Genomic DNA, 9946 nt, shown 5'->3' on the forward strand with positions numbered 1-9946 from the left:
AGACGGCATGTATTCCAAAATCAAAGAGACAGCGAGACGGTCGGTGTTCCGAAGTCAAAGAGACAGCGAGACTGCAGGTATTCCGAAGTCAAAGGGACAATGAGACGGCAGGTATTCTAAAGTCAAAGAGACATCGAGATGACAGGTATTCCAAGGTCAAAGGGAAGGCGAGACGGCAGGTATTCCAAAGTCAAAGATACAGTGAGACGGTCGGTGTTCCAAAGTCAAAGAGACAGCGAGACGGCAGGTATTCCAAAGTCAAAGAGACAGCGAGACGGTCGGTGTTCCGAAGTCAAAGAGATAGAGAGACGGCAGGTATTCCGAAGTCAAAAGGACAATGAGACGGCAGGTATTCTAAAGTCAAAGAGACATCGAGATGACAGGTATTCCAAGGTCAAAGAGAAGGCGAGACGGCAGGTATTCCCATGTCAAAGATACAGTGAGACGGTCGGTGTTGCAAAGTCAATGAGACAGCGAGACGTCAGGTATTCCCAGGTCAAAGAGACAGCGAGACGGCAGGTATTCCAAAGTCCAAGAGACATCGAGATGGCAGGTATTCCAAGGTCAAAGAGAAGGCGAGACGGCAGGTATTCCAAAGTCAAAGAGACAGCGAGACGGTCGGTATTCCAAAGTCAAATAGACAGCAAGACGGCAGGTATTCCAAAGTCCAAGAGACAGCGCGACGGTCGGTGTTTCGAAATAAAAGAGACAACGAGAAGGCAGGTATTCCAAAGTCAAAGAGACAGCGAGACGGCAGGTATTCCAAAGTCCAAGAGACAGCGAGACGGTCGGTGTTCCGAAGTCAAAGATATAGCGAGACGGTTGGTGTTCCGAAGTCAACGAGACAACGAGAAGGCAGGTATTCCAAGGTCCAAGAGACAGCGAGAAGGCAGGTATTCCAAAGTCCAAGAGACAGCCAGACGGCAGGTATTCCAAAGTCCAAGAGATAGCGAGACGGTTGGTGTTCCGAAGTCAAAGGGACAATGAGACGGCAAGTATTCTAAAGTCAAAGAGACATCGAGATGGCAGGTATTCCAAGGTCAAAGAGAAGGCGAGACGGCAGGTATTCCAAAGTCAAAGAGACAGCGAGACGGTCGGTGTTCCGAAGTCAAAGAGACAGCGAGACGGCAGGTATTCTAAAGTCAAAGAGACAATGAGACGGCAGGTATTCTAAAGTCCAAGAGACATCGAGATGGCAGGTATTCCAAGGTCAAAGAGAAGGCGAGACGGCAGGTATTCCAAAGTCAAAGATACAGTGAGATGGTCGGTGTTCCAAAGACAAAGAGACAGCGAGACGGCAGGTATTCCCAGGTCAAAGAGACAGCGAGACGGCAGGTATTCCAAAGTCCAAGAGACAGCGAGACGGTAGGTATTCCAAAGTCCATGAGACATCGAGATGGCAGGTATTCCAAGGTCAAAGAGACGGCGAGACGGTCGGTGTTCCGAAGTCAAAGAGACAGCGAGACGGTCGGTGTTCCGAAGTCAAAGAGACAACGAGAAGGCAGGTATTCCAAAGTCGAAGAGACAGCGAGACGGTGGGTGTTCCGAAGTCAAAGAGATAGCGAGACGGCAAGTATTCCAAAGTCCAAGAGACAGCGAGACGGCAGGTATTCCAAGGTCAAAGAGAAGGCGAGACGGCAGGTATTAACAGGTCAAAGATACAGTGAGACGGTCGGTGTTCCAAAGTCCAAGAGACAGCGAGACGGTCGGTGTTCCGAAGTCAAAGAGATAACGAGAAGGCAGGTGTTCCGAAGTAAAAGAGACAACGAGAAGGCAGGTATTCCATAGTCCAAGAGACAGCGAGACGGCAGGTATTCCATAGTCCAAGAGACAGCGAGACGGTCGGTGTTCCAAAGTCCAAGAGACAGCGAGACGGTCGGTGTTCCGAAGTCAAAGATACAGCGAGACGGTTGGTGTTCCGAAGTCAACGAGACAACGAGAAGGCAGGTATTCCAAGGTCAAAGAGACAGCGAGAAGGCAGGTATTCCAAAGTCCAAGAGACAACATCGAGACGCAGGTATTCCAAAGTCCAAGAGACAACGAGAAGGCAGGTATTCCAAAGTCCAAGAGACAGCCAGACGGCAGGTATTCCAAAGTCCAAGAGACAGCGAGACGGTTGGTGTTCCGAAGTCAAAGGGACAATGAGACGGTAAGTATTCTAAAGTCAAAGAGACATCGAGATGGCAGGTATTCCATGGTCAAAGAGAAGGCGAGACGGCATGTATTCCAAAATCAAAGAGACAGCGAGACGGTCGGTGTTCCGAAGTCAAAGAGACAGCGAGACTGCAGGTATTCCGAAGTCAAAGGGACAATGAGACGGCAGGTATTCTAAAGTCAAAGAGACATCGAGATGACAGGTATTCCAAGGTCAAAGGGAAGGCGAGACGGCAGGTATTCCAAAGTCAAAGATACAGTGAGACGGTCGGTGTTCCAAAGTCAAAGAGACAGCGAGACGGCAGGTATTCCAAGGTCAAAGAGAAGGCGAGACGGCAGGTAATCCCAGGTCAAAGATACAGTGAGACGGTCGGTGTTCCAAAGTCCAAGAGACAGCGAGACGGTCGGTGTTCCGAAGTCAAAGATACAGCGAGACGGTTGGTGTTCCGAAGTCAATGAGACAACGAGAAGGCAGGTATTACAAGGTTAAAGAGACAGCGAGACGGCAGGTATTCCAAAGTCCAAGAGACAACGAGAAGGCAGGTATTCCAAAGTCCAAGAGACAGCCAGACGGCAGGTATTCCAAAGTCCAAGAGACAGCGAGACGGTTGGTGTTCCGAAGTCAAAGGGACAATGAGACGGTAAGTATTCTAATGTCCAAGAGACATCGAGATGGCAGGTATTCCAAGGTCAAAGAGAAGGCGAGACGGCAGGTATTCCAAAGTCAAAGAGACAGCGAGACGGTCGGTGTTCCGAAGTCAAAGAGACAGCGAGACGGCAGGTATTCTGAAGTCAATGAGACAACGAGAAGGCAGGTATTACAAGGTTAAAGAGACAGCGAGACGGCAGGTATTCCAAAGTCCAAGAGACAACGAGAAGGCAGGTATTCCAAAGTCCAAGAGACAGCCAGACGGCAGGTATTCCAAAGTCCAAGAGACAGCGAGACGGTTGGTGTTCCGAAGTCAAAGGGACAATGAGACGGTAAGTATTCTAATGTCCAAGAGACATCGAGATGGCAGGTATTCCAAGGTCAAAGAGAAGGCGAGACGGCAGGTATTCCAAAGTCAAAGAGACAGCGAGACGGTCGGTGTTCCGAAGTCAAAGAGACAGCGAGACGGCAGGTATTCTGAAGTCAAAGAGACAATGAGACGGCAGGTATTCTAAAGTCAAAGAGACATCGAGATGGCAGGTATTCCAAGGTCAAAGAGAAGGCGAGACGGCAGGTATTCCAAAGTCAAAGATATAGTGAGATGGTCGGTGTTCCAAAGTCAAAGAGACAGCGAGACGGCAGGTATTCCCAGGTCAAAGAGACAGCGAGACGGCAGGTATTCCAAAGTCCAAGAGACAGCGAGACGGTAGGTATTCCAAAGTCCAAGAGACATCGAGATGGCAGGTATTCCAAGGTCAAAGAGAAGGCGAGACGGCAGGTATTCCAAAGTCAAAGAGACAGCGAGACGGTCGGTGTTCCGAAGTCAAAGAGATAGCGAGACGGCAAGTATTCCAAAGTCCAAGAGACAGCGAGACGGCAGGTATTCCAAGGTCAAAGAGAAGGCGAGACGGCAGGTATTAACAGGTCAAAGATACAGTGAGACGGTCGGTGTTCCAAAGTCCAAGAGACAGCGAGACGGTCGGTGTTCCGAAGTCAAAGAGATAACGAGAAGGCAGGTGTTCCGAAGTAAAAGAGACAACGAGAAGGCAGGTATTCCATAGTCCAAGAGACAGCGAGACGGCAGGTATTCCAAGGTCAAAGAGAAGGCGAGACGGCAGGTATTAACAGCTCAAAGATACAGTGAGACGGTCGGTGTTCCAAAGTCCAAGAGACAGCGAGACGGTCGGTGTTCCGAAGTCAAAGATACAGCGAGACGGTTGGTGTTCCGAAGTTAACGAGACAACGAGAAGGCAGGTACTCCAAGGTCAAAGAGACAGCGAGAAGGCAGGTATTCCAAAGTCCAAGAGACAACAGCGAGACGCAGGTATTCCAAAGTCCAAGAGACAACGAGAAGGCAGGTATTCCAAAGTCCAAGAGACAGCCAGACGGCAGGTATTCCAAAGTCCAAGAGACAGCGAGACGGTTGGTGTTCCGAAGTCAAAGGGACAATGAGACGGTAAGTATTCTAAAGTCAAAGAGACATCGAGATGGCAGGTATTCCATGGTCAAAGAGAAGGCGAGACGGCAGGTATTCCAAAATCAAAGAGACAGCGAGACGGTCGGTGTTCCGAAATCAAAGAGACAGCGAGACGGCAGGTATTCCGAAGTCAAAGGGACAATGAGACGGCAGGTATTCTAAAGTCAAAGAGACATCGAGATGGCAGGTATTCCAAGGTCAAAGAGAAGGCGAGACGGCAGGTATTCCAAAGTCAAAGATACAGTGAGACGGTCGGTGTTCCAAAGTCAAAGAGACAGCGAGTCGGCAGGTATTCCAAGGTCAAAGAGAAGGCGAGACGGCAGGTAATCCCAGGTCAAAGATACAGTGAGACGGTCGGTGTTCCAAAGTCCAAGAGACAGCGAGACGGTCGGTGTTCTGAAGTCAAAGATACAGCGAGACGGTTGGTGTTCCGAAGTCAATGAGATAACGAGAAGGCAGGTGTTCCGAAGTAAAAGAGACAACGAGAAGGCAGGTATTCCATAGTCCAAGAGACAGCGAGACGGCAGGTATTCCAAGGTCAAAGAGAAGGCGAGACGGCAGGTATTAACAGCTCAAAGATACAGGGAGACGGCATGTATTCCAAAATCAAAGAGACAGCGAGACGGTCGGTGTTCCGAAGTCAAAGAGACAGCGAGACGGCAGGTATTCCGAAGTCAAAGGGACAATGAGACGGCAGGTATTCTAAAGTCAAAGAGACATCGAGATGACAGGTATTCCAAGGTCAAAGGGAAGGCGAGACGGCAGGTATTCCAAAGTCAAAGATACAGTGAGACGGTCGGTGTTCCAAAGTCAAAGAGACAGCGAGTCGGCAGGTATTCCAAGGTCAAAGAGAAGGCGAGACGGCAGGTAATCCCAGGTCAAAGATACAGTGAGACGGTCGGTGTTCCAAAGTCCAAGAGACAGCGAGACGGTCGGTGTTCCGAAGTCAAAGATACAGCGAGACGGTTGGTGTTCCGAAGTCAATGAGATAACGAGAAGGCAGGTGTTCCGAAGCAAAAGAGACAACGAGAAGGCAGGTATTCCATAGTCCAAGAGACAGCGAGACGGCAGGTATTCCAAGGTCAAAGAGACAGCGAGACGGCAGGTATTAACAGCTCAAAGATACAGTGAGACGGTCGGTGTTCCAAAGTCCAAGAGACAGCGAGACGGTCGGTGTTCCGAAGTCAAAGATACAGCGAGACGGTTGGTGTTCCGAAGTCAACGAGACAACGAGAAGGCAGGTACTCCAAGGTCAAAATGACAGCGAGAAGGCAGGTATTCCAAAGTTCAAGAGACAACAGCGAGACGCAGGTATTCCAAAGTCTAAGAGACAACGAGAAGGCAGGTATTCCAAAGTCCAAGAGACAGCCAGACGGCAGGTATTCCAAAGTCCAAGAGACAGCGAGACGGTTGGTGTTCCGAAGTCAAAGGGACAATGAGACGGTAAGTATTCTAAAGTCAAAGAGACATCGAGATGGCAGGTATTCCATGGTCAAAGAGAAGGCGAGACGGCAGGTATTCCAAAATCAAAGAGACAGCTAGACGGTCGGTGTTCCGAAGTCAAAGAGACAGCGAGACGGCAGGTATTCCGAAGTCAAAGGGACAATGAGACGGCAGGTATTCTAAAGTCAAAGAGACATCGAGATGGCAGGTATTCCAAAGTCAAAGAGAAGGCGAGACGGCAGGTATTCCAAAGTCAAAGATACAGTGAGACGGTCGGTGTTCCAAAGTCAAAGAGACAGCGAGACGGCAGGTATTCCAAGGTCAAAGAGAAGGCGAGACGGCAGGTAATCCCAGGTCAAAGATACAATGAGACGGTCGGTGTTCCAAAGTCCAAGAGACAGCGAGACGGTCGGTGTTCCGAAGTCAAAGATACAGCGAGACGGTTGGTGTTCCGAAGTCAATGAGACAACGAGAAGGCAGGTATTACAAGGTTAAAGAGACAGCGAGACGGCAGGTATTCCAAAGTCCAAGAGACAACGAGAAGGCAGGTATTCCAAAGTCCAAGAGACAGCCAGACGGCAGGTATTCCAAAGTCCAAGAGACAGCGAGACGGTTGGTGTTCCGAAGTCAAAGGGACAATGAGACGGTAAGTATTGTAATGTCCAAGAGACATCGAGATGGCAGGTATTCCAAGGTCAAAGAGAAGGCGAGACGGCAGGTATTCCAAAGTCAAAGAGACAGCGAGACGGTCGGTGTTCCGAATTCAAAGAGACATCGAGACGGCAGGTATTCCAAAGTCAAAGGGACAATGAGACGGCAGGTATTCTAAAGTCAAAGAGACATCGAGATGGCAGGTATTCCAAGGTCAAAGAGAAGGCGAGACGACAGGTATTCTAAAGTCAAAGATACAGTGAGACGGTCGGTGTTCCAAAGTCAAAGAGACAGCGAGACGGCAGGTATTCCCAGGTCAAAGAGACAGCGAGACGGCAGGTATTCCAAAGTCCAAGAGACAACGAGACGGCAGGTATTCCAAAGTCCAAGAGACATCGAGACGGTCGGTGTTCCGAAATCAAAGAGACAACGAAGAGGCAGGTATTCAAAAGTCAAAGAGACAGCAAGACGGCAGGTATTCCAAAGCCCAAGAGACAGCGAGACGGTCGGTGTTCCGAAGTCAAAGAGACAACGAGGAGGCAGGTATTCAAAAGTCAAAGAGACAGCAAGACAGCAAGTATCCAAAGTCCAAGAGACAGCGAGACGGTCGGTGTTCGAAGTCAAAGAGACAGCGAGATGGCAGGTATTCCCAGGTCAAAGCGTCAACGAGACGGTTGGTGTTCCGAAGTCAAAGAGACAGCGAGATGGCAGGTATTCCAAAGTCCAAGAGACAGCGGGACGGCAGGTATTCCAAAGTCCAAGAGACAGAGAGACGGTCGGTGTTCCGAAGTTAAAGAGACAACGAGACGGTTGGTGTTCCGAAGACAAAGAGACAGCGAGACGGCAGGTATTCTAAAGTCAAAGAGACAGCGAGACGGTTGGTGTTCCGAAATCAAAGGGACAATGAGACGGCAAATATTCTAAAGTCAAAGAGACATCGAGATGGCAGGTATTCCAAGGACAAAGAGAAGGCGAGACGGCAGATATTCCAAAGTCCAAGAGACAGCGAGACGGTCGGTGTTCCGAAGTCAAAGAGACAACGAGGCGGCAGGTATTCCGAAGTCAAAGGGACAATGAGACGGCAGGTATTCTGAAGTCAAAGACCCAATGAGACGGCAGGTATTCTAAAGTCAAAGAGACATCGAGATGGCAGGTATTCCAAGGTCAAAGAGAAGGCGAGACGGCAGGTATTCCAAAGTCAAAGATACAGTGAGATGGTCGGTGTTCCAAAGTCAAAGAGACAGCGAGACGGCAGGTATTCCCAGGTCAAAGAGACAGCGAGACGGCAGGTATTCCAAAGTCCAAGAGACAGCGAGACGGTTGGTGTTCCGAAGTCAATGAGATAACGAGAAGGCAGGTGTTCCGAAGTAAAAGAGACAACGAGAAGGCAGGTATTCCATAGTCCAAGAGACAGCGAGACGGCAGGTATTCCAAGGTCAAAGAGAAGGCGAGACGGCAGGTATTAACAGCTCAAAGATACAGGGAGACGGCATGTATTCCAAAATCAAAGAGACAGCGAGACGGTCGGTGTTCCGAAGTCAAAGAGACAGCGAGACGGCAGGTATTCCGAAGTCAAAGGGACAATGAGACGGCAGGTATTCTAAAGTCAAAGAGACATCGAGATGACAGGTATTCCAAGGTCAAAGGGAAGGCGAGACGGCAGGTATTCCAAAGTCAAAGATACAGTGAGACGGTCGGTGTTCCAAAGTCAAAGAGACAGCGAGTCGGCAGGTATTCCAAGGTCAAAGAGAAGGCGAGACGGCAGGTAATCCCAGGTCAAAGATACAGTGAGACGGTCGGTGTTCCAAAGTCCAAGAGACAGCGAGACGGTCGGTGTTCCGAAGTCAAAGATACAGCGAGACGGTTGGTGTTCCGAAGTCAATGAGATAACGAGAAGGCAGGTGTTCCGAAGCAAAAGAGACAACGAGAAGGCAGGTATTCCATAGTCCAAGAGACAGCGAGACGGCAGGTATTCCAAGGTCAAAGAGACAGCGAGACGGCAGGTATTAACAGCTCAAAGATACAGTGAGACGGTCGGTGTTCCAAAGTCCAAGAGACAGCGAGACGGTCGGTGTTCCGAAGTCAAAGATACAGCGAGACGGTTGGTGTTCCGAAGTCAACGAGACAACGAGAAGGCAGGTACTCCAAGGTCAAAGAGACAGCGAGAAGGCAGGTATTCCAAAGTTCAAGAGACAACAGCGAGACGCAGGTATTCCAAAGTCTAAGAGACAACGAGAAGGCAGGTATTCCAAAGTCCAAGAGACAGCCAGACGGCAGGTATTCCAAAGTCCAAGAGACAGCGAGACGGTTGGTGTTCCGAAGTCAAAGGGACAATGAGACGGTAAGTATTCTAAAGTCAAAGAGACATCGAGATGGCAGGTATTCCATGGTCAAAGAGAAGGCGAGACGGCAGGTATTCCAAAATCAAAGAGACAGCTAGACGGTCGGTGTTCCGAAGTCAAAGAGACAGCGAGACGGCAGGTATTCCGAAGTCAAAGGGACAATGAGACGGCAGGTATTCTAAAGTCAAAGAGACATCGAGATGGCAGGTATTCCAAGTCAAAGAGAAGGCGAGACGGCAGGTATTCCAAAGTCAAAGATACAGTGAGACGGTCGGTGTTCCAAAGTCAAAGAGACAGCGAGACGGCAGGTATTCCAAGGTCAAAGAGAAGGCGAGACGGCAGGTAATCCCAGGTCAAAGATACAATGAGACGGTCGGTGTTCCAAAGTCCAAGAGACAGCGAGACGGTCGGTGTTCCGAAGTCAAAGATACAGCGAGACGGTTGGTGTTCCGAAGTCAATGAGACAACGAGAAGGCAGGTATTACAAGGTTAAAGAGACAGCGAGACGGCAGGTATTCCAAAGTCCAAGAGACAACGAGAAGGCAGGTATTCCAAAGTCCAAGAGACAGCCAGACGGCAGGTATTCCAAAGTCCAAGAGACAGCGAGACGGTTGGTGTTCCGAAGTCAAAGGGACAATGAGACGGTAAGTATTGTAATGTCCAAGAGACATCGAGATGGCAGGTATTCCAAGGTCAAAGAGAAGGCGAGACGGCAGGTATTCCAAAGTCAAAGAGACAGCGAGACGGTCGGTGTTCCGAATTCAAAGAGACATCGAGACGGCAGGTATTCCAAAGTCAAAGGGACAATGAGACGGCAGGTATTCTAAAGTCAAAGAGACATCGAGATGGCAGGTATTCCAAGGTCAAAGAGAAGGCGAGACGACAGGTATTCTAAAGTCAAAGATACAGTGAGACGGTCGGTGTTCCAAAGTCAAAGAGACAGCGAGACGGCAGGTATTCCCAGGTCAAAGAGACAGCGAGACGGCAGGTATTCCAAAGTCCAAGAGACAACGAGACGGCAGGTATTCCAAAGTCCAAGAGACATCGAGACGGTCGGTGTTCCGAAATCAAAGAGACAACGAAGAGGCAGGTATTCAAAAGTCAAAGAGACAGCAAGACGGCAGGTATTCCAAAGCCCAAGAGACAGCGAGACGGTCGGTGTTCCGAAGTCAAAGAGACAACGAGGAGGCAGGTATTCAAAAGTCAAAGAGACAGCAAGACAGCAAGTAT

At 49.5% G+C, this 9946-nt stretch overlaps 2 protein-coding genes across 2 annotated transcripts; both read left to right on the top strand.

Moving 5' to 3' along the window:
* The first annotated feature begins 1022 nt into the window (after nucleotides 1-1022).
* On the top strand, nucleotides 1023-2613 carry LOC117322684 (trichohyalin-like). Its single transcript, XM_033877621.1, has 4 exons — nucleotides 1023-1131; nucleotides 1166-1777; nucleotides 1857-2149; nucleotides 2239-2613. Exons 1-4 carry the CDS (start codon nucleotides 1023-1025, stop codon nucleotides 2611-2613), a joined length of 1389 nt encoding a protein of 462 aa, XP_033733512.1.
* A 927-nt stretch (nucleotides 2614-3540) lies between these two features.
* On the top strand, nucleotides 3541-5267 carry LOC117322685. Its single transcript, XM_033877622.1, has 3 exons — nucleotides 3541-3853; nucleotides 3967-4433; nucleotides 4785-5267. Exons 1-3 carry the CDS (start codon nucleotides 3541-3543, stop codon nucleotides 5265-5267), a joined length of 1263 nt encoding a protein of 420 aa, XP_033733513.1.
* Nucleotides 5268-9946: the final 4679 nt, after the last annotated feature.

The sequence above is a fragment of the Pecten maximus genome, chromosome 3 (genome assembly GCF_902652985.1).
Source record: "Pecten maximus chromosome 3, xPecMax1.1, whole genome shotgun sequence".
NCBI lineage: Eukaryota > Metazoa > Mollusca > Bivalvia > Pectinida > Pectinidae > Pecten > Pecten maximus.